Source organism: Salvia hispanica, chromosome 5 (assembly GCF_029641045.1).
Source record: "Salvia hispanica isolate PSC_SH4W2 chromosome 5, Shi_PSC_v1, whole genome shotgun sequence".
NCBI lineage: Eukaryota > Viridiplantae > Streptophyta > Magnoliopsida > Lamiales > Lamiaceae > Salvia > Salvia hispanica.
Genome location: NC_142696.1, coordinates 41,373,694 through 41,399,638, shown reverse-complemented (window position 1 = coordinate 41,399,638; position 25,945 = coordinate 41,373,694). Strand labels below are relative to the sequence as shown.

General features: G+C 35.0%; 1 protein-coding gene across 1 annotated transcript; it reads right to left on the bottom strand.

Moving 5' to 3' along the window:
* Positions 1 to 309: 309 nt before the first annotated feature.
* LOC125187563 (auxin response factor 2B-like) lies at positions 310 to 5,703 on the bottom strand. Its single transcript, XM_048084178.2, has 15 exons — positions 5,305 to 5,703; positions 5,097 to 5,215; positions 4,705 to 4,800; positions 4,525 to 4,581; positions 4,288 to 4,443; positions 4,113 to 4,197; positions 3,866 to 3,956; positions 3,619 to 3,783; positions 3,227 to 3,346; positions 3,068 to 3,143; positions 2,790 to 2,961; positions 1,744 to 2,684; positions 1,468 to 1,658; positions 1,158 to 1,341; positions 310 to 851 (listed from the first exon to the last, which is right to left on the bottom strand). The coding sequence occupies exons 1-14, from the start codon at positions 5,393 to 5,395 to the stop codon at positions 1,173 to 1,175; spliced, it is 2,529 nt and encodes an 842-aa protein (XP_047940135.1). The 5' UTR covers positions 5,396 to 5,703; the 3' UTR covers positions 310 to 851; positions 1,158 to 1,172.
* Positions 5,704 to 25,945: the final 20,242 nt, after the last annotated feature.

Sequence of the window (25,945 nt, the reverse complement as noted above, 5' to 3'; positions counted from 1 at the left end):
AGTAGATGTTGTACAAACTATGAAGCTTAAAAAAATAAGGGAATTGTTTTCTGATCAATCTCTGTTTGCATCTCATTTCACTCTTATGCCCAAATTTAATTTGCAGGTAAAACTTTTTCTTTAAAAATAAAACCGACAATTATCAAACTAAAACTAATTATTATTTCACAATGTCAACTGTCTCTATGGAATATATAATTAAAATTAGCAATTCTTAATGACTTCTAATATTTTACTTCCGTAATAACCATTGTATCACATATATTCATACATATTCGAATCTACTCAATTCATTCATAAGAAGCCATATAAAATAATCAAAAACCTTTATTACTAAATTGCTAAAATTGAGTTACACATCAATATGACTAGTTTAAAGACACTCTGGGGCAGTATGATTGGGTAATATAAGGATAAGATCAAAACAGCTGACCAATACTTGAAAACTTTTAACAATCTGCAGATTAGAACGAGATCACAAACTACTTACCTGTACATGACTGCAGACATAATATGTACCTCATGGGCCAACCAGATTTATACTAATGCCGGCAACACACTATATACCCCTAGACATTAAACCACGAATTCTGCATTACATCGATGCTGGAGATTTTCGACTGGCACCTATTTACAGAGGTCGAATATCTGGTGGCACGTACCAATCTTATATAATGTCAAACACATTATGTGAAAAGGGATCCAAAATTGAAATTTCTTAGGTGTATCTATTCTATATATAAGAGCATCTGGCATCATGCTGAAGGGACTCCATTCACATCTCACCATTCAACGTTTCCCAAGATTCAACGGTTAGATGGATTATACAGTCAGACCATGCTCCAACACACCTGTAACGGAGCATAACAGCTAAAATTAGAATACACTCCAAATTACTTAGTACATAAATTACTGGTGATTGAGAAATCGATCATCCATAGACGACAAAGGTACGTTGAAGCATCGCCTCCAATTACCAACCCACCCGCACCAGCAAGAAAATGAAAAAAAAAATCAACTTAAGTAAAGGGAAGAAAAATAGAATCATAGGAGTATACATATGCTTTCATGATCAAGAACACATGCGCACAACAGGATGACATGCTAGAAAAGCCGGTGATTTGAAAAGGAAATTCCTGTAGAGGGAAAAAATTTACCAGGATACAGCACAACTAGTAGTCATCTGGACTCAATGATGGAAAACTCTGGACATTAGCATCTACACCATCTGCGATTGATGAAGTGTCTTCTTCTCCCTTTGAGTTTAATGTCCCCGGGTTCATCCGTAGCATTTCCTCTTTTGTAAGGATTAAGAGCTTGCGGACCATGCAACAAAACTCCCTGTTTTAAACCAGAGACCAGATGATATGAGCATGCAACAATTTTAAAATGAAATTTGACGAAATCAGCATTCTCAGGACAAACTTTAAAAATAAATTCTATGACATATTCCAGGTAATATCTTACCCCCAAGGATCATCTCCAACAAGCATCATGTCATCCTCATCATCAGTGTACACAACTAGCCAATTCTTGTTCCTAGCCTTGAGTTCACCACCAAATTCGAAGAGATCATCCAATTCAGAGATCAATTCATCATAATTGTTGAATTTGGCCAGATCCACAGACCTACCAAGGGCAGACCCTTGCTTTTGAACCTGAAATCACAAGACTCTCTCAGAAAAGGAGAAGTGAATATAAAACATTCCTGCAAAAAAGAAATATTAAGTTCCAGATGAAAACCTTGGTGCAACTCCTGGATGAACCAGAATGACATTTGGTTTCTCTCTCTGTTGCTGAAGGAGGGAAGGATGGGAATTGATTCTCTTGCTCGCCAGCAGCAACTCCATGATCTCCCGCTTTCAATCCCTTTGATTGATCAGACCTTTGATCAAATTCAAATGCAGGGAACTGATGAGGATGTCCAGAGTTTTGAGTAAAACCAGGTGAGTTTAGCACATTTCTATTTGAGATTTCTGGTTCTGATGGTGCAGATTCACTTATGAGGGGAATACCAAAGAGCTTGCAGTTCCCTTCCTTTTGCTTCATGGTATCATGCTGCTCTGCACATACACGCTTCGGCATCAACTCTCTTGGCTGAGAAGTTCTCATGTGAAGGTATTTTGAAACAGGAGGGGGCATTGGCCAGTTTGATCCTTGATTGTCACCTCTAGGATCATTGATCATGGAAAAGTCTCTAAAGGCTCCATGTCTACTATCTCCACGAGTAAGATAAGAAGTGCCAGTTCCTTGAACATGATTCTTAGTACTAGAGTCCATCAGATTAAGTGAGAGACCAGAAGGCATTAGCGACCAAATATTCCCCATTAAGCTAAACTTTGCATCGCACTCCTGTGTCTGTCGCTTAGGATTTGATTGGTTGCCAAGAGGCATACTGAAATCACGGTGTGTATTAGTTTTTGAGCCAAATCCTGATAACAGATCAGTAAATGACGACTCTGGGCGCCCAAAAGTTGACCAGTTATCTGCTCCATGTCTTCTTGAAGCAGAAACATCAATCTTCTCATCTTCTAATGAGGGCTTCCACAAATATGACTTTTCAGAGGAGTCCAACTCATTGGTCTCAGAGAAAGTGCCTCTCAAGGTCGATGATTCTTGACCTTGCAAGACCCTTGGGAACCCATGGTTAGCAGGTGCAGGGTCTGCAGTCATCTTCGTAGGACCTGTATTGCACAACAGATGATTAAGAGATCCACTCAACAGCTGATAAATAACAAAATATAGCTATCACAGAAGTTTCTCAAGCAGAGAGAACAGAAAAAACCAACCTTCCCTAGTAAGCACAGAGGTTTCAGACAACGAGGGTAGGACACTTGATCGAGGCCTTTTCGGTCTGGGCACTGGAACAGGATTCAATACAGGAGGAGAAAGCGTGTGTTCTATTTTCCAGGGTGAAACTCTCTCAGGTCGAACAATTGCTGAAGTTTCGTCCCACCGCACCTTAACAAAGAAAAATGTAATAAACTCACCAAAATGATGGGATAAAAAATTAATAATGTGATTGCAAGTTCGGATCCTAGTCGTTATTAGAGGGCCAATCATATACCTTAAGGCATCTCCATTTAGAATCTTTCCATCTATTTGGATCTGCATCCTCAGAACCAACAATAGTTCCAGTAAACCTACGTAATCAACATCAGAATAAAATTTTCACTCAAGTTCAATGAGTTCTTGTCAATGCACAAATGCTAATATGCTCCCCTACCTCTGTTCTGGAGCTTCTTCACCTTCAAATCTCATTTTGAATCGCATTCCTATTGAATAATTTTTTTTAATGGACTCCATGTATTGATCATAAGGAACAATAAATTCAGCTGGGCTCGTCCTGTAACAGATACAAGATATCGTAAGGACATTGAGTTAGCATCCTTACTGATCACATGCACAAGAAATCTACGTTTAATCAACACTCGACAAAGGTGAACAAGATAAAATAACCTCTCACCAAAAAGGAAAAAAAAGGACAGAAAACACAAACCATCAGCTGCTTCTACAGAGTAACACCCAAACGCTTTACTCTAGCGAATCAGCAAAAACATGAATGGGGAAATTCACCAAGATACAAGATAGACAATTCGATCACAAATCATCACGTACCTCGGCTTGTAATAAACAGTGAACATGGTATTGGTCTGAATAGCATGCCAAGCTGTTGCAAGCACACCAAGATGCATGCTGTGGCTAGATATGACAGATGATGGAACATTACCCTGTTGTCTCATGGCACGCCTCACTCCAGCACGCAGCTCTCCATTCTCACCTCTGCAAGTTTGTTACTCATTAGTAAGATTATGAATATTAGTGAAAATATTACTATATATTAATATCTAGAGCAGTATCACACCTCAAAAATATGAAGGCATCCCCAGCAACCAGCCTCTTAGAACTAACAAAGACACTCCAACCACTCTGAAGAAGGTGCCTGCGTGGCTGACCTGGCATTCCACAACTAAAATTAGTGCTATTGCCCCCCACAAGTGAGCATTTTACATTTCAAAATGAAAATTATCTGTGGACTTATATGACACGGTTGCATTCAGTTCTACATCTGGTTTAAACTGGGAACTTAGTTTTGTTGCAAATTTACATACCACGAAATATGTGCCTGAACCGCCACTCTTGTCCATGCAAATCTTTGGCCACTAACTCCTGGGTTGGAGGTTGCCGTGACATGTCCTATCATAGAAGACAAAACCTTATTAATAACATAAAAAATGAGCTTCGATATGTTAGAACTTCATAGAGTTTAGGAGGCTTCATCCTAACCAGTGGTGGCAAACATTCATCAGCATGCCGTCTGAGGACCGAGAATCCACCATGAGTGCTAGTATCTGATGCAGTAAGAGTTTTACAAAAAGAATAGACACGGACATGTGGTGGAGGAGAAGGGGGTGAATCTTTCCTCTCTGCATTTTCATCTTGCTGCAACAGACAATTACAAGTAAATTAAAACTAAATACGGAAATTCATAAAATGTTCATTGTGCAACACAGATCAACTTACATTAGCTTCAGGCATCAAGGTAATCTGAGCAAACACTTCATCAGTATCCGCCTCAGCCTAATCACCAGAAAAGCACAAGATCCCGGTCAGAAAACCTTCAAACAAATTATATACAGACCCAAAAATCCAATAGCTCAATTTAGAAGTATTCACGAATACTAAGACCAAACTATAGAGTACCTTCAACAGGACATTAACCACTCGGCAAAGGATCTTAGGAGGAAGATTGTACACTGGCATCTGCTGGTCCGAGCTCTGATTTGTCGATGCCTCCACCTACAACCATGAATCCACAAACTATAAGTAGAGAGCTAAATAAATACCTTTCCAATCAGGAAGAACTAACAAATGTTTACGATAAAAAAGGAAGCCCTTATTCAGAGATGTTTTCAATCTGACCACAATTTCAGTTCCAAAACCGCCGGAAAATCACTGAATTTCACATGTGAATGTCATGAATCTCAAAATCGAAACTAAATAAACTAAAATCGTGACTAAATTAGATCAACTAAAGCCCTCGACACCAGCCAATTCCCCCCTAAAAAATGAAAACAGAACAAAAGGGAGAAAACCTGTTCTATGTGCCCCTGTGGGAAGTAGAAAACAAGTTCATTTTCGCGCGGCACCGTCACCAGCGGCCCCGCACACGCCTTCCACAGCTCTGTGTACAACGCTCTCTCAGCATCCACCGCTACCAAAGCGGAAAAAGCAAATTCAGAAAAAAGCCGACAAACACGAGCAACGCATAAACAAAACCGTGAGTAACACATCAGGAATTACCTCTCCCGGCGTCGGAATTCATGTTCCCCGGCGCGGGATCGCCACCGCCGGCGTCGTTAAACCCTTTCATCAAAACCTCGGGAGAACCCATTGGTTCAGGCGCCTTAATTTATAATAAGCAGATCTCTCATCTCACAACAAAAATTGATTAAACAAAAAATCCACCGGAAAACAAGCGAAATAGGGCAAAATTCCGGCCAATTATACGCTAGCAGTGAGGGTTATAAACGGTAAGTGTAACACAAATTGAGAGGTATTGTTATGAGATATTTTGAGTGGAGTTGGTGTGTGTGTGTGTGAGGATATCTGAAGCACGGAGAGCTTAAAAGGTGTGGGATTCACTGTTAGCAAATAGTTGATGAGAGAGAAACTGTGGAGAGAGAAAGGTCATGGGCTCAGGACAACCAGACCGATTTAAACGGGTGATGTTTTGAGCCTTAGTTTTTTCATTTTTTATGATAATAATAAAATGATTTAGTAAAAAAACTAGTAGTACAAGTATACAATAAATAACAAAATAAATTTTAAATTTAATTAAATTTTAAAAATATTATGTACACGTACAATTTATGTACATTTATCTTTTCTCATAAATTAAATTGAGGACATTTATGTGTAATAAAACATTTCTAACTTCTAAAATTCGGATTTCTCGGAAAAATTATATTGAGTCGTTGAACATATATAATAGATATTTTGTGTAAGTATTTTAAATTTTCTAGCTTAATAAATTGTGGTATACGAGAATATGTACAAGACAGCTAGCTAGAAAAATAAATATGAAGCCCCAGTTGATATGTCATTAATGTAGTGTACGTGTGACAAAGATGCATTAACATTTTATTAATATCATTCAATGAAGGAAATGAAACTTTTTCATTAGTAGGTTTGGTTGGCTAATTAATAGCTAAATATAAATATTATGATGTGCCTAATTCTTCATTTTTTTCCAGTCTTCCCCTTATATTGGCAGGGTGGTCCTACGTATAAGTCAATTGTATTTGTATCTCTAAATAAATGTGATACTTATAAATTACAAATTAAGTAAAATAATATAAATAGAAATTAAGGTCTAGGGTTTTTTGCAATTAGAATGGAGATGTTCAGTAGAAGAAAAACAATACTACTGTAAAACATTTGTAAATTAGCAAGAATACTTTTTGATATTTCAAAAAAACGTTAACTACAAAGAAACATCTAAATATAAAAATAATTAAAAAATCTTGATAACAAAATTACCAATTCTCGCTTAGCATATGATAACTAATTGCCGAAAAACATTATAATCCTAACAAATTTGAAGTACATAGAGGGTATAGAACTATAAATAAAGCATTCAACAGCATCTAAGGATCAAATAATTAAATGTATCATAATTTACATCTATCAACTTATATTAAACTAAATTTACAAATTAAGTAGACGTTGTGTAACTACGAAGCTAAAAAAACTGATGGTATTGTTTTCTGATTGCACTCTTATACCCAAATTTAATTTGCAGGTAAAACTTTTTCTTTAAAAATAAAAACCGACAATTATCATATTAAAACTAATTATTATTTCACCATGTCAACTGTCTCTATGGAATATATAATTAAAAATAACAAATCATAATGCCTTCTAATATTTTACTTCCGTAATTACCATTGTATCACATATTTTCATACATTTTCGAATCTAATCAATTCATTCATACGAAGCCTAAAATAATCAAACACCTTTATTTCTAAATTGCTAAAATTGATTTACACACCAATATTGAAGGATAAGATTATTTAAATTTTAATTAATCCATCAAAGTAAACGGTAAAACAGAATTGAATATTGTATCTGTCATGTAGCTGAAAAATGGCTCATATTGGGTTTTATTTTATTTATGGATAAAACCCTACGTGAGTAGTATTCTAGTCATTTAATCCACAGCCCCTACAATTCCTTTTGTCAAAATATATAAATGCTAGTAATAAATTTGAAATGGACTAAAAATATTAAAAATAGAGTACGTGTCATATAAAAAGAATTTACTACTATAAGAAGACCGACAAATTACGAGTACGTAATATTATAATGGTCCTTAAATTAATTAACTAATTAATTGCGATACAAATAAAGCGGCATTTTAATTTCATCTAACTAATAATTTTCACTCAATGAGTTTTTTTGGCCTAAAGCGTAAACAAAATTAAAGTGGCAGATAAATTCATGAAGAAATAGGAGAAGTATTTGCCATTGCCACCACTCCTTCAATAAATAATTATACATTACTACTGTTATTTGCTTTTCGTGGTCCACTTTCTAGCAACAAAGTTTTAAGACCGTCGTGCCAAGAAAAGATGTTCATTTATGTTTTTAGGTAAACTTTTTTGTATGTACAAAATTATGTTGTAGGATATTAAAATTAGGATTAAATACAAAATTTATAAGTCAAGGATTGTTTTAAAGTAATGGGTATCATATAAGTCAAGGATTGTTTTAAAGTACTAAGAAATAAACATTAATAATTAAAGATAATAAAAAAACATGGATTTTGAACAATTAACTAAGGTGTATTTCCGTTGTCATGACTAATAATCATATAACTATTCATCTTATATTAAATTGTGAGAGTATTTTAGTTGGAAGGGGTGGGTATGACTAATTATCACGATATTATTCACCTAAGATTAAGTTGTGAGATTGAATCACATGAACCAGACACAGTACATATTTAATCATGAGATATAATCTTACAAATCAATCAGTCCAGGGTTTTTATTTTATTAACTTTTTAGGTGTCTCGGTTATTATTCAACATCCAATTATAACTTAAGTTATATGATATGATCCTCATCATTTGATTGGTGAAAAATAAGGATTATGTGAAGAACGCGCTACGGAAAACTTGACGGATGGATGAATGACGCCTCATAAGTTGGATAATTTGATAAGTCATGGATATTGAACGATTGACGCCACAAAGAGTATGAAAAATTTGATAAGTTGCATTAAAATCTCAATAAATTGTTAAATTGAAGAGATCTCAAGAGAATACAATTAAACTCATATATAATATAATTGATTAAAGTTGAATTTTATGATCCATCATAATGAAACCTTTATATAAACATTAACTTTTAGATATAAAGAAATAATATTTAAAGAAAATAAATTAAAAATGAAGTTAACTGAAAACTAATTAGTAGAGAGAAAAAATATCAAAATAAAAACCAAAATAACTTAAAGAATTAAAAAAACACTATATTATTGAAAGAAAACCAACCAAAACTAATTAATGTCTAATTATGTCTGCATCATTCCTCATTTCTTTAAAAGAATTTTCCCTAAATCTTGAATTCTCGCTTTTTTATTATGATCAAAATACTTCTCTATAATCTAACTCTAGTTTATCTTGTTTTAGCGATCCAACATGCAAATTAAGTGTATACTAGTATAATTTTTGTCGCCGAAACACTGCCCACTTTTCACCTTGCTTGGACTTATTGGGAAACTAATGAACTCACTTCTCTTTATTTATTCCATATGTCCCAATAGTTTCAACCTCTTTGTATTTTGATTAATAATTAAAATATCGGATTAATAATTAAAATATCGATTTTTTATTAGAGAAAAATTACATTTTAATACCTAAAATTATTAGTAACTTTTTATTATCACATCACAAACTAACGGTAAAGACAATCAAATACTCTAAGCTCAAGTTTTGATAGGACAGATTACTCATCTATCTTAAAGTTATATAATCAAAAATAACTTAAAATGTGTGTTCTTGTCATGTTTTATTTATTTATCTTTCCAGTACCAAACTGTCACTAATCTTAACCAAAATCGGTCTTAACTTTCGACGTGCAATGCGGGATTTTTGTTGCCGAAAAACAAATCCGATGACATAATTGTTAAGTGTTTGATAATTTGAGCTTGAAATTGTTGTAGCCTTATTTGAATAATTTGAATATAGATATACATGATTGTTTCCTTATTTTATGTGTCACTCATTTTCACGTAAATATATATCAAATTAAGAGAATAATAAAGAAAAAAAGAAAAAAAGAAAGAATGAATGAAGAGGATATAAAAAGATTAAAAAAAAGAGTAGTGATAAATTAACAAAATTGTATGTACAAATCTGGGGTATTTTTGTCATTTTTTATCATATGCAACAATTAAAGGACTTGCCTATTTCAATTATACTTTAGTTTTACATTATAATCCTCATGTTAATTAAAGAATAAACAATAATACTTTCAACTAAAATTCAAAAAGAAAATACTTATATATATTTCTAACAAAAATATTTTATTTTCAGAAATTTTTTACATCATGTATTTTCTACTTCTAACAAAAATTATGAAAACAAGTTAAAAAAGTAAAAAATATAAATAAAAAAAGATAGTGAAAATATTGATAAGTAAATTTAAATTAATTAAATCAAACTGCGTAACTTTTTTTTTTTTCCATAAACAATTTAGTACTATAACTTATTACAAAGAAATTTAAATGACATGTTTTTTTAATTTTGTAAACTAATAATTTTTCTTCTTTGAAAGATCAACCAATATGTACTACTCCTAATAGTACTTGTGAAATTAAAAGTTGAAATTAACAGTAAAATATCAATAGTTTAAGTATATATACGACATAATAAAAGAGAACTTCCAAATAAAAGAGTATTTTATCTAATTTTTATTTTGTAAAAGGAACTATTTATTTTTCTTCATATCTATGTGATAGTTTAAATAAATGAATTAATAAGAAAAAAATTGTAATAATATAATTTTCCTCCTATAATTATAAATAGGGTCATATTAGTCATAAAAATATATAATTAATGATACTACCAAATCAAAAATAAATCAGTCTTATCCTATTTAAATTTAAAGAGCATTTTGTATATACAATTTTTTCAAATTTATATTTAGCCTTAGTAAAGATGCGGCCAAACACTTGAAAAGGGCTTTGAAAAATTGACCTTTATTGATTACCGTTTTTATTTTACCCATTAGATGTGGTGTGGTGATTGGCTAATTTTTTCTTTCTTTCTCAAATTTATTACTCCACTATCGCAACTTATAGAAGTAGAAATTAACAAGTACGTACTTATTTGACTTGCTCGGGGCACAAGTGTCTTTGCATAGAATAATTATGGATAAGGATGGTAGAACATATGAGAAGTGAGAACATATTTAGATTAGTTTTTATATTATGTGTTTTTTTAAAATTAACTATGTTTTGTAAGTCGTGTGTGATATGTTTTGGTTAAATTCAAATATTGGACTTTGAAATTCAATCGCGAGTTCACATTTCAATCAATTAAATCATTATAATAAAATTATTAGTAGAAACCAGGATTTGATAACTGTAAGATTTTGATCCTGTGATATATCTATCTTATATAATTACCAGTTCTTTTTTGGTAATTCTACTCTGGTTGTACATTTCACTATCACAAATAAATTGATACAAAAATATGTCGTTTAGTCAAAATACACTTTGTCTAATAGACTCCACTACAACATCAGCAAAGATGTGAGTTAGTCGTTTTGAGTGAAACATGAAAAAGTAGAGTTCACAAATTAGGAAATAAATGTGCCTCCACCTAATCTTTTAGTACCATTTTACTTGTATAATATTTTCCTTTTAATTTGTAGACCTTTACATCGAGGAGAAGAATAATTCAATAACATTTTGGGAAAATAGTTATTGAATTAAAGATTTTAATTTGGCATGAGAATACTTTTCGATTGCGTTTAAACCAGAAGTAGCTTTGATGGGGAAAATGATACCAGTAATTACCAATATTTTAAAAACCGGACCGGCCAGTGAACCGGCGAGGCTACTGGTTCACGGTTCAACCGGTTCAATCACTGGTCGAACCGTTTTTACTGTTACAAATTATATATAATATATAAAATATATTCAATTTCAATGAATGATATAATTTATAAATTTTTTATCAATAAATATAATTAAATGTACAAATTACAAGTTAGTATGGATAAAATTTTTAATATTTTAGATATGAAAAAAGATAATTCATAATAATTCAAAAAAATTATATGATAAAATATATAAATAAATATTAATGATTAATTAGTTTTGATGAATATATACTATATAGTAAATAATTTATTATAAACCTTAGGTATAACTACTTATATTTACATAAGTATCTATATTATACAAATAATAGTTAATTTTAGTAAAAAAGAGTGAATTTTAGATGATAAATATATTATCATATTAATACCTGCTCACTATAATATAAATTTAAACTTGAATTATTAGTTTGTGTGAATAAAAAAAATTATTTTAATATAATAATAACTAATGTTTATGTTATTAACAAGAAATGCTTGTGGTAGAGTGGTAATGGACTTGGTCTCTTGACCAAGAGATCATGAGTTCGACCCGCACCAAAAGCACTTATTTTACAAAAATTTTAAACAATGAAGTAAACCGGTTTCCGGTTCCCGGCTAGACCGGTTCAACCGGCCGGTTTCAGCGGTTCGCGGCGGCTCAACGTGCAGGCGGTTTTATAGAGAGAACCGGACCGGATCACCGACCGGTTCACGGCCGAACCGGTCGAACCGGCCGGTCCGGTCCCGTTTTAAAACACTGGTAATTACTATGCGAGGTAACTCTTTTAAGATATCATGTTTACCATGATAACGGATGTGTATTTCTCTGTTTCAATTGAATTTGAGATTCATTACTTTCTAAAAAATTTAATATAAATACATCAAATGGATATAATATAGGAGTAGTATATTTTTAAAAGCACATTTTTGTTGTAAAGAATAGTTAAAATTCGACTCTTATTTTTGCATTTGTACCCGTTTGTCAGTGTCTACCTAACTTTTGATATTTATAATATCTCGATTTATTAGATTCTAAATATGTACGAGTGCAACATATACATTTGAGGGCAAAAACATTGAGATATAATACAAAAATCATGATAATAATTAATGTATTAACTAATCGGTAGAGTGGTGTAACACTAAAAATCTTAGGTTTGAGTCCAATAAGATATAATGGTTAATGTGTATACTTATATAATATTGAGATATAGTAGAAAATCATTTGAGCAAAAAAAGTGTGCGTAAATCGAGTGGTAGGACTAAGATTTCAAGTTCGAATTAATTGAGATAAAGTGGTTAATGTGTAACAAACTACTTATTTAACATTTGAAATAAAGTAGAAAAAACACGCAAGTATGTTAGTTGAGCGGTAGAATTGTTAATGTGTAAGACCAAAGATCTTAATTAAGTTTGTGTCCACTGAGATATAGTGATAATTGTGTAACATATTCTTACATAACATTGAGATAATGTAGTAGAAAAGTCATGCAAAGTATATGCGCGTCAATCAGTCGTTAGATTGATTAATGCATAAAATCAAAGATTCAATGTTCAAGTTAATTGTGGATTTAATAGAAAAAGAACCTAAAAGTACACGCATGCCAATTTCATGAGGTTGAAAATGAGAATTAAAAACTTACAAGTTGTCCCCTAAATTATTTGAAGAAATCAATGGATCTTTTGCATTTTCCACATTGCAAGTTGCACAATAAATCGAAAAGAAGATAAAAAAAAAAGTAGAGAGGAATAAAAAAGTGGAACATGAGAAGGTGGTGCGTTGCCACATTCCTAGATTTGTGTTTCCTTATAATACGACAGTAATCGTATTTGTGGGCCTACATTAGCCTGCCTCCCTCCGCTCAACACCGAACAAATCCTTATTCACTATTTGCTAATTTAACCTTTTGAATTAATATTTAAGTATTTATTCAATGTACACAACAAGTACTATATGGAATGCTGTTAATCATTCTAGATGGATTCGTTTACTAAGTAAATCACAAATAAGATCAATGTAAAAAAGCACTCCACTAATACAAGGATTGAAGCACTAATTATTAGAATGAACCAAGTCAACATTTCGTCAACTTGTGCAAATGACAAAGATTAATTTGTGCACGGCATGCCAAAAATAGCACGAGACCAATTCTGACGTCTTCCACCACCGTTTTGTCCTAGTTGAAATTATGCATAGGTCTAATCCACTCCCATATGTTTTGCCATTACGGAAAAAACAAAATTCAATTATTTTTTCTCATAGCAATTTAGCAATATCAAAGACAAAAGTATATACTAGTTCGAGTTACATCACTGGAATAAATTAGTTTTAATACGACGTAGCATATAAAACACTATTGCCAACCAAGTAATACTCCATAGTCCATATAAAACAATATTGCGGTTGGCAATATTTAGACTTGAATATTTTGTCACAATCACGTAAGTGATCATTGTATTCAAATTGCAATATATAATTACACTTACGTTATTTTATACTCCATGTAGTATTAGTATACTGTCTTGGAATGGTAGGTGTATTAATTTTGCAAGGCATCGTGTGAGCAATCAGGTGGTGACACGTTAGTCTAAATCTGAGACACGTGGCGAGTAGTGACTGCATAGGTTAGGTCGATGAAACGGTCAAGATGATGTCGGTTGCACCTTCTTATGACGTCATCCTTTTCCAACAGTAGAAATCACTAATCCTAGGTTTCATTATTTATATCTTTCATTATCTTCAGATCTGTCAATACCTTAGTTATTACTCCATTCTCAAAAATATAAACATATAGTTTAACATATTTTAATATATAATTAATAAAGTAAGAGAAAAGATAATAAATGATAGTGTAAGTATTATTAATGAAGAATGAATTCTTTGTTATTGATAGTGTATATGTATAAGTTATAAATAAAATGATACGTAAGGATAATGTATGTTGTTTAACTATTTAAAAATTAGAAAATTTATATTTTTTAAGGACGAACTAATAAAATAGTAGTTCATACTTTTTAAAAGCACGTAGAGTAATATTTTCAAAATAATTAGTTTGATTATATTGCTAAGAATAACTAATATACGGACTAGTAGACATGATAAAATCATTGCTTTCGTAACAATATTATTCTATAATGTTAATAATTTACTTAAACACTTGAATAAGTACATATTTTATAATTAAGATTTTTGTTGACAATATATGCAATATTTATATGTGTGAAAGTTATTATTATTATTATTATTATTATTATTATTATTATTATTATTATTATTATTATTATTATTATTTATAAATTTTCTAAATATAGTAAATATATAATTCGATGATGTGGCGTATCCCTGTGTTACATGGGGTAAGCTGCACACATTAGATAAATAGTACTACCCCTTATCCATGAAAAGTATGAACAATTTCTTTTTAAATCCGTCCCTAAAAAGTATGAACATTCTAATTTTGGAAACTCTTTCTCTCCAATAAGGTAAAACTTATTATCCATTAACAATATTCTAATTACTATTTTTTATATCTCATACTTTACCTATTATGCATTAAAACTCATGCAAAACCAAATGTTCATAATTTCCAGGGACTGATGCAGTCATAAGATGAGGGATAATTACATAAATTAGGTATGTACAATCAACATTTCATGCTTTTACAATTATTTGGAAACCATAGTACATTAGTACTATCACACAGGACAAGATATTCAAATCGCATTTTAAAAATCAAGTGTGATGTATTTGACCTTGAAAGAATTGGTGAATTTCGAACCTAATGCTTAGCTTCAATAAGACTATCCACTTCTTTTAATCATCTTTGTATGCATACATAATTGATTACTATTTTATAAGAATCAAAGCTTGAAAGGTACATATATAGTCGGCTCTATTAAATTCCTTAAATTTGTGACTTCACATTTTTATATGATCTAATTGGTTTGAATCCAACATTTTCGCATTTGACAAACAAACATTAAAAAAATAGAAACCAGTTGTTGAGGGGCTATACCTATTCAAAGATGATGGAATCATGTTTAGTTATCTCTTGCACTCCACAAGATTAGACCACATAATCTGAGACAGCTATTCTCTAATTACACGATAATCTTAAATATATAGGTCTTAACCACTCTTATATGATTGAGTCGACATTTGTAAAATATAATTAATTCTTATGTTCAAGTGTGAAGTGTCCAGTGATTTGTGGTAATGATAGTAAGATGGCCTACCCATATATTGTCCAATCAAATTATTTTATTTACACAAATTCAAATGTTTCTTTTATGTTTGTAGCGTGGAAGTAATTTTATTCATTCAATTTGACTCGATACAAAATGCACATGAAAGTTGAAAAATTAGAAGGTTGCTTGCCATCTTTAATACTTATATTAGTATTCATTATTCAAACATATATTGCAGTTGAGAATGAGTCTTATCATGGCAATTATTGGTTACAAGAATTTTGTGCATTCACAACGCAAGGCATATTCGCACCATTTTCTTAACTATTCATAATAAGTCACGTATGTATTTTTCTCTAAAGTTATTATTTTAATTTTTGTTAGTTCATATATACTACGATTTCAATTTTTGTCAAACAACTGAACACATCAAATAAAATTTTGTCATTTTCTTTTGGTAAAAAGGGTGCAGTTAGATTAAATTACATGAAGACAAGGATTTGATCTCAATCATGCCAAATTTAAATTCGCTTAAAGTTAAAAACGGTCTGATTAATTGAATAATTTTTTACTAGTAGTATATGTAACTTAAAAAAGCTACAACGAAAAGAACTAGCATTTGTATTACTCAAATAAATTATATTTAAAACAAAAAAGTACTTAATTGATTAAGTTTTGGTCGGTACCTCACTTTTCCGTGTATGAGGTATTGATAGATGTAATTAATCTTTTGCAAATGATAATCATAAAGTTTCAATCCAAAGATAATTAATAGTAATAAATAAGAAGTTGGTCAGATTGCTTAATCAAATGCCCGTATTGTTGGAAGTCATTTTCGATGAAACGCTACGTGGAGTTGTATTTTTACTTTAACTTCTTCTCATTATTTAACGTTATTTTTTAATATCATATCAGTGTCACCATTTAGAAGAACGTTTTTTAAAGTTCGATTTTATTAAATTTTTATTAATAAAAATCGAATTTAAAAAAATTATGTATGAATTTATAAATTGTGATAATCAATTATTAGCAAACTAATAAATCAAAAATGAAATGCTAAAAGAATACGCTGGTTGGATATAAAATTCTAATTAAATAATTAAACTAGAACACAAGGTCAAATTTATGAAATAAACCTAGAACACGAGAAATTCACATTGAAGAACAAATTAGAAGTTCCTTCGACAAAAAACAAAAAAATAAAAATGGTAGTACGAAGTATTGAAGAATAAAATCTGAAGTAGGCCATCTGGCAACATGTCATCCACTTTGGAAATATCATGTATGAGTAATTTATTGATTAAGTAAAAAAACCCTACTAAATGAAATTACTATATAGAATGTTATCTTAAGAGAATAAATAAAAGCATTGGAAATGAAATGAAATGAAATGAGGCCTGCTTAGTTGCTTATTTACATGAGCTGATAAACAGTAGTGCAATAATGTTTTCTCTTTTTTAGTCGAACAATCAAACGTGACATGGTCCATGGCCATGGGACAACTCCTTTTTATTTTCTACATACACTTAATATACGGAGTACTAGTAAATGACATATATTTAATGGTCATGTCACGGTGGATTCGAATTCAAGACTTTTATATCGAATACCAATCGTTCTTTCATTGTACCAAATACTAATACAGTCGTACAAAGACAGTCTTTCTTGTGTTGAGAGTAATCAACTAGTCCATTCTTCCCTATGACAAGCAATGATAGCAAAGGGTTGGTGCTAGAACCTCACACTCTGTCTTGAGTAATATACTAGCTTTGATGAAATTTGGGATTAGTTGTGACTATAGAAGCGGCAAAAAGGTTAGCCAGTTCAGTGGCATATTCAGCATTCGGAAATAGAAGAGGCAAACATGACTATTTTTTTGGCATTCAGGGCAACGTCGGAGGCAAACGAAGGGGGCAGATATGAAAATTTTACGTCCGGGTAAGAGTAAATTAGTCGCATGGAGGGGGCAGTCGATCCCCCAAACCACCTGGATCCACCACTGGCCAAGTTGATACTTAGTTTTCCTAAGGTGTTTGTTACTTCGTCCTTAACCTGATCACTTGATTAACTTTTGAAACTATTTTGTTTTTTAATTCGTTGCCTTGTCGTGCTTAGTGGTATTTTGAGTGGGTGGTTCTACAATTTGCTTCTACTCAGTTTTTGTTCTGTGGTGAGTATTTTGGCTCGAGCCTAGTAAAAGATTTTCACAAAATTAGAAAGTTTGAGTGGCCATTTTGTGAAGATGGAATCAAAAATGAACTTGACTTGTGTTTCCATTTCCTATCTCATCAATGGCTACATCGCCAATTCACCAACCATATTTTGACAAGTGGAATTTTGAAACATGTACAAATAGGAAGAGTGCAATGATGCAACGTACCTCCATCAGAGTAATGGATGGCTTCCACTAGTTAGGAAATGAGAAACACCTGTCGTCCCCTGCGCAGAAAATGTTGTACAATGGACCACAATGTACCATATGTACCATTTAATACAATTATACAAATAATACTACTGTATTAAAGTCACATATACTATATCTTCGTCACATATACTATATCTTCTATATAAGGGCATTTATTGTTACGATTCACCAGAGTGTCGCATGGTAGCAAATTTCTCAATTTCAACTTCCACCACTAATGGATCAAGCAATCATGATTTTAGTACTATTATACCGTAACAGTATACTCCCTCCATCCCAATTATGCACTTTTGGTGATAGTATAATTTTAATGCACGATTATTAAAGTATGACAGAAAGAAAAAGTAATTAAAATATTATTAGTGAAAAATAAGTCTTATCTCATTAGAGAGAAAAGAGTTTCTAAAATTAAAAAATACATACTCTTATAAGACGGACTAAAAATGAAAGAGTGCGTACTCTTTTCGGGACAGAGGGAGTACGCACTATATCATAATTTGACTTCATATTTGATTTCCATCTTGAATAAATTGTTTTCCAAAATAGTAATATAATTAAAAAAATAATTTTATCATGCTAAAAAAAAGAAAATTAAAATATTGATAATACTTCCTCCATCTCATTATAGTTTAGGTGTATCTTTTAGGCACATAACATAGACCATGTAATGATTAGAAAAGAAAATAGAATAGATAATAAGTCATAAAAGATAGAATACATCAATATAAAAAGTAAAATATGAAAGAGAATAAAAGTACTAATAAATATTAAATGTGTTTAAGTTTTTGCTATAAAGGGAAGAATTACAGTGGAATGTCTAGAAAAAGAAATACTACGTACAACTGATAAGGCTAATTTCATGCATTGGTTATGAGGATGAATTTTGTGATTTCCTGGGTCTAACAAGGTTTTATAAGCTACCGCCAGCCCCAGGAAAAAGACGAAGATTGCCTGGAAGAAGAAGTTGACGGGAAAAGTGAGCGGAAGAAGGAAGAGTTACTAGACTAAGGAGCATCCAAATGGAGGGCAAAATGGGAATCACAAGAACAGTCTAGAAGCTCTACATACTATAAATAAGAGCACGCGATCAACATGAAGATATCTCTTTTTCCACTTCGGCTCTTAGCTTAGCTTTTCCATTTTTCTCTACACACACTTTGAGGGGAATCATCTTGGGGAGATCACGTTTCGGATCTAGTTGTGGTGTAACACCGTCTCCACGGAGGCGAAGATACAATCGTTATTTGCTTTCTGTTTACATTCCGTATTTCCCCGAGTCTTCGCTGTTCGAAGCTCGGTTGTGTTTTGTTATTCTCTCGTTGGATACTTCGTATTTTGCTATGGAGATTGCTATTTTGGTTTCAGTTATGATATTGTCCTTTTATTTGTTTGTTTTGGTGGATATTGTTGGCTGATCTGAGTTTGGAGTTTGAATTGCATGAAAATTTGTAGTTGGTCGGTTGAATCTAGTTGAATCTGTGAAGATCGGAGATGGAAATGGTGTTTGATTGTTGCGGATGGCTTGGATTCGGAGTGGATGAAGCATCCGACATGTAGATCTGTTCGCATTTGCATGGTTATGATAATTTGAATTCTATTTTACTTGTTTGCCTCGTCTAGTAGTCATAGATCTATGTTAGTTTCAGTAGTTCTTTGTGTCAATCGGTTTAATTTCGTTTGCCCTGTTTCGATTTTTGTTTGCTCCGTTTTTTCACCGGTTGTTTCGTGATAAAAGTTAGAGAAGATGATGTCGTTGTTAGTTAGTCCTTAGTTGGTTAATCTGCAGCTTTTTTTTGTCGTACTATGCCGTTTAAGGAAATGGTCCCCACGTTTAGCTTTTCCTATGTCTAGGCTAGCTTAAGAAGTCGTTTACCCAGTCAAGTAGTTATTTCAAATACTTTTAGTCATTATGCATGTCCCTGCCTAGATCTAGCTGTTAGAGTAGAATATTTCATTTACCAAGTCTAGGAATTAAATCTCAACCCCGAAAATTGCGTGGCAGCAGCCAAAAATAGCTTCCAGGTCTTTGAGCATGTTTACTTGCACATCTGTCTCTGTGGATTCGATCCCTGCTTCCCTGTACCAACCTTTTTAGCAACAACGGGTTAAGGGTTTTGAAAGGTGAAGGAAGTGATTGTATGCCCAACGACAGGTAACCCAAGGATTCTCTGTGTTCATAGACCCGGTGCCTAGTGGATTCTCTGGATCGGGAGATTTAATTTCAAACACACCTCGCTGACTTATCGCGCTCTTCAAATGGCGCCGTTGCCGGGGATGGATGGCGTAGTTTGTTTACGTGTTTAAAGATTTGGAGTATATAGTTTTTAATTTCTGTTATTTGTTTTTTCATGACAGTTTATGAGCAAGGGCTCACGATTTGGGAACTGGAGTAACCCATCTAGATCGAGCGACGCTCAAGTCAGGTGGCAGGTTAAGGAATCTACATCCACAGTCACCACCAGATCAGGGTTTACGACAGTAGATCCATTTCTGTTTGAATCATAAAGTGAAAAGGAGTGGAATTCGTCAGGAGAAGAGGACCCAAAGTCGTCTACAGAAACTGAACACTCCGAAACAGAGGAGGAGACAGACGTAGATATGGCACACCTGGTGGACCCCGATCCGGAGATCGGTTCACTCACCGCGCATCTGGATGGTGAACCTGCCCATGCCATAGTCTCGAATCAGCGCCATAGGTCTATTGATATTTGAGGCCTCTCGTCGTGGGGAACTGCGGTTTGAGCCATCGAATCAACAGGGATCGTCGGCGGTGGTGCGGCAACCGCGGATGTCATCATGCTAGCCGAGAATAGGGCGTAGACCTCCTTTGCTTTCTCGACGCTTCCCAATTTTTGCGTCAATTCTGCCAGAAGAACCGCGTCGTATGAGCTCTGGACGGTTTCCGCTCCCGTGGCTGACACCTCCGGCCATGAACTCCTTGTGGTATGAGTTGGATCCATCACTGTAATCTGTAATCAAAAGAAAACATGGTAGAAATCGGGTTAGGGTTTGCAATTCTTGAGAGAGAAACAAGGTAGAGAGAAGGGAGAGAATCGGCGTTTGTCGTTTGAGATTATTGGAGAGAGAAATTGACGGTTAGCCCTTTTGGTGAAAAGATGGTGCGTTTGCAGGCGTGATGTAAGCAACCATACACCTCCCATAAATATCGGCCAATTTTGAAATTCAAATTTTCTCCATCCCCCCCCCCCCTAAAATTCCTTCTCTAGACTTCCTTCCCCTAGCTAAGTTCCCTGACCACGACTTTACACTTATATAAAAAAAATAAAAAAAAACGCCAGACTCCCAGGTCGAGGATAAAATACAAGACAAACGATTTTCCTACGGAGTCTGGTGCTTCGAAAATATTTTTGGAAGATTTAGATTTTCTCCTTTTTTTTGGATTTTTACTTATTTACATAACGCAATTAAACTATTTACACAATCCGTTTGTGTATTCCCGAGATCCCATGGTTCAATGTATGTATTAAAAAAAATATAAACCAATTAACCTGACCCAGGAATTCATCGAGAACACTTCCTTGTCTGTCTAGGTGATAATAGGGAGTGCGCGTAGTGGCACTTCCTCCACTACACACAACTCAGAATTATCCATATAGACCTTTACTCTATGACCATTAACAAGGAAAGGGATAGAGTTAGAGGCACTTCCCTGGATCTCTACAGCTCCATTCGCGCAGAGGCCGACAACGGTATATGGACCGATCCACTTAGACTTCAACTTTCCTGGCATAAGCTTGAGCCGGGATTGGAAAAGGAGCACCTTTTGTCCCACATGGAGTTCCTTGACTCGGAGATTCTTCTCATGCCATAACTTTGTCCTTTCCTTATACCACATAGCAGACTCATAAGACTCCAGCCTTAGTTCCTCCAGCTCTTGTAACTGTAACTTCCTTTCCTCTTCACAAGCTGAAGGCTTCATACTCATCTCTTTGACTGCCCAGTACGCCTTGTGCTCTATACCCACGGGCAGGTGGCACATTTTGCCAAACACCAACCTATAAGGCGACATTCCGATAGGAGTCTTGAAAGCAGTTCTGTAAGCCCATAATGCATCACCGAGCCTCTTACTCCAGTCTTTCCTCGAGGGATTGACTGTCTTCTCTAGTATTGCCTTGATCTCTTGATTAGAAATTTCTGCTTGGCCGTTAGCCTGAGGGTGGTAGGGGGTAGATACCCTATGGTGCACACCATATTTCCTCATCAGAGCCTCGATGGTGCGATTACAAAAATGTGTTCCCTGGTCCGAGACGATGGCTCGAGGAACTTCGTATCTGTTGAAGATATTGGCCTTCAGAAACTTTGCTACCTCCTTCGATTCACATGTCGTGGTAGCCTTGGCTTCTATCCATTTAGACACATAGTCCACTGCGACCAATATATATGTGTTCCCATAGGATGATGGAAACGGTCCCATGAAGTCCATCCCCCACACGTCGAAGATTTCGCAGACAATCAGCGGGACCTGGGGCATCTCGTCCCTCCTTGAAATTTCCCCTGTCTGTTGGCACCTTTCGCAACACTGACAAAACTCGAAGGCATCTTTATTAAGCGTCGGCCAGTAGAACCCACTATCCAATACTTTCCTCGATGTTTTCCTTGGTCAAGGTGTCACTCCACACGCCAAGGTGTGGCAATGATCCAACACATCTCTTTGTTCTCATTTGGGAATGCAGCGTCTGATCACTTGATTTGAGCACATCTTCCATAAGTAAGGATCATCCCAAAAGTAATATTTGGCTTCACTTTTAGTTTTCATTTTCTGGGCCCGGGAAATTTCTTCTGAACTTGACACCTCTCCCGTGACCAAGTAGTTTGCCAAATCAGCGAACCATGGTTCTGCGTTTAGTGTTCGCTTCCCCTTGTCGGATTCTCCTAGACCGGTTAATGCCAAAACTGCCTCCCAACTGATCGGTCTAGGGAATTCCCCTAGATATACAAATGCTCTTCAGGAAAAGCATCGGGTATGGCTTCTTCCGTTTCCCCTTGAAAAATTCTGCTCAAGTGATCGGCTACTCTATTCTATGTTCCTTTTTTGTCTCTCACTTTCCAATCAAACTCTTGCAAAAGCAACACCCAACGGATTAACCTTGGCTTAGACTCCTTCTTTGTCAGTAAGTACTTTATCGCTGCGTGATCTGTGAAAACAATAACCCTCGACCCAAGCAGATAGGGTCGAAACTTCTCAAATGAGTACACGAAAGCCAACATTTCCTTCTCCATGGTATCATAGTTCTTCTGAGCTTGATTTAGAGTCTTGGGTGCATAGAAGATCACATAAATTTTCCCATCTATCTTTTGACCTAGGACGGCTCCTACAGCAAAGTCACTAGCGTCGCACATTATCTCAAAAGGGTGTTTCCAGTCTGGCGCCCTGATTATTGGTGCTGACACGAGTTTTTCCTTGAGTAATTGAAAAGCCTGCTTGCGTCCCTCATCAAAAACGAATTCCACATCATTGTGAAACAGATGGGTGAGCGGTTGCGCAATTTTTGCGAAATCCCTAATAAACCTCCTATAAAATCCCGCGTGACCTAGGAAGCCTCTAACTTCTTTTTGGTTTGTGGGGTAAGTTAACTTCGATATCACATCCACCTTTGCCTTGTCCACCTGTATCCCTCTTTCAGAGACCACGTGACCCGGGACAATACCTTCAGTCACCATGAAGTGACATTTTTCGAAATTCAGGACCAGGTGCTTCTCCTGACATCTTTTCAATACTAGGTCAAGGCTGGCCAAATAAGTGCCGAATGAATTCCCATATACGGTAAAATCATCCATGAATATCTCAATGCATACCTGACGGCCTCTAGGTTTTCCCCACTCTTTCGAGTGTTGGTGGCTTATCGTATGTAATTTGCGGTGTATCCAACTGATCAGGAAGAGATTCCCGACCCAGCTGAGTCGTTGGTACGATAACCAGGACCTGGCTTCAAACAAGTTTCCTCAACCCACTTCTACTGATTAGTATAATGGAGGTAAGGGTTGAATTCCACGAGGATGGACACGTTTAGATAACTGTGGTGACTTTCCTGGGTGTTTTGGTTAGCTACCACGCTTGGGTTGAGATTTTACCTAGACAGGAAATAAAGGTGGTACTCTACTGACTAGTAGGCATGAAAATAACAGACATGTGGGAGTGTACGTGAAAATAGGGGACAAGGTGTCTCAGAGACATATGAAAAGTAGACAGTTACTAAAAGGGGAAATTTAGACTACAAGGCATATTTGGTGGTTGGGTGGTTCTCTGACAGGTCTGGGCAGTACATGTGAAAAGTAGGGAACAAAAGCAAAAGTAACTTAAAAGTAAAGTGGTTCAAACTAAAGTTGATTTTGACGTTTTCTTCTTTACCAAGTATTAACAGAATTCAGATAAACACAAACACCATGACTGAACTTCAGATTCACAAATTCAAACTCAAGATCCATCGATTTAAATGCTCAAACTTAAATTAAACAGTGAAACTGCAACCTTACTTCTACTGACTGACATGCAAGGTGGTAATCACGGCGCAGAAAAGAAACTCATGCACGAAAACTTGACTAAACATAGCTACCACTTTGAATCAACAACTCCCGATAAGAAAACACTTAGAAATTGAAAGCAATAACTAAATCTAATTTTCCTAGGCAGAATGAAGCAAACTCGAACCAAAGTGACCTGCGAAATAGAAACTTCATAATGTAAATGTTGGAAAATAACAAAGTACTTCAAAAGAGCAACAACGATGAGTGTTTGCAAATAACTAACGACGAAAACAAGTAAACTTTAAACTAAGGAAGCGATTAAGATTGTTTGTGCCACTCCGGGCGATGATACTACTACACTGCTACGATAACTGGCTGGAACGGCGGACTGATGACTTCTCCGGCAAACTCTTCGATGTCAAGTGACCATGGCTGTGGCGAGGAACGAGAGGTGGGATAATGCTGAAGGAACTGATCTTCTAGAGAGAATTCTACTAAGTGTGATTGTCCGATCCCTTTCTCTCTCTCCAAGTGGCTTCTTTTATAGGGAGGCTTGCCCCTTGCTTTTAGGGTTGACTTCTCTAGCGTTTTGACCTTTTTGCCCTTGTCAATGATCATCCCAGCTATCCTCCTTCTCCATCTCGAGTCTTTTCTCTGGCATGCATCCTGGTCAGTATCGCACCCTTCTGGCGCTCTTTTCACTTGCGTCACCCGAATCGTCTCCTACTGACTTGGATCCTTCAATCCTGCACACTTAAGCAACTGTTTTGCAGATAATACATGCATTTCATGACATACTGACCAGTAACCAAGGCTTAGAATATGACTTATCAATACCTCAAGCAAATCCGAAAAGATACTCATCATACACCGCTGGAACGTTCCTGACGCGTTACACAACCCAAACGGCATCCTTCGGTATGCATACGTACCGAAAGGGCACGTGAATGTGGTCTTCCCCTGATCCTCTGGGTCTACGTAAATATGGAAATACCCACTGTATCCGTCAAGGAAACAAAAATACTGTTTGCCAGCTAACCTTTCTAACATCTGGTCAATGAAGGGTAAAGGAAAATGATCATTCTTTGTGGCTTCATTCAGCTTCCTATAGTCAATGCACATCCTCCACCCAGTCACCAGCCTAGTGGGCACTAATTCGTTCTTTTCATTCTTGACAACCTGTATTCCTGACGTTTTGGGCACCATATGGACAAGACTGACCCACTCACTATCCGGGATGGAGTAGATGATCCCTAGAGAGAGCAATTTCAACACCTCCTTCAGAACTTCCTCCCGCATGTTCGGATTCCGCTTCCGTTGTGCGTCTCGGTGAGCCTTCACACCCTCCTCTAACTGGATGTGGTGCATGCAGAGATCAGGGCTGATTCCCACTAAATCGGAGAGGGTCCATCCTATTGCCTTCTTGTTCTGCTTGATTACCTCCAATAATTCCTTCTCCTGCTCCTCGGTCAGGTTACTGTTGACTATCACCAGGAATGTCTCATTCTCTTCCAAGTAAGTATATTTGAGACCTGGTGGGAGTGTCTTTAGTTCCTTCTTGGTGTCATTCGTCTCCTGGGGCAAGGGATATTTTTCTGCAAGATCAGGTAATGTCTCATTCCCAGTCCCAGGAGAATTTTCCAAACTGGCCACATGGGCTAATCCCCTTGATCTAGCTGACTTGGGA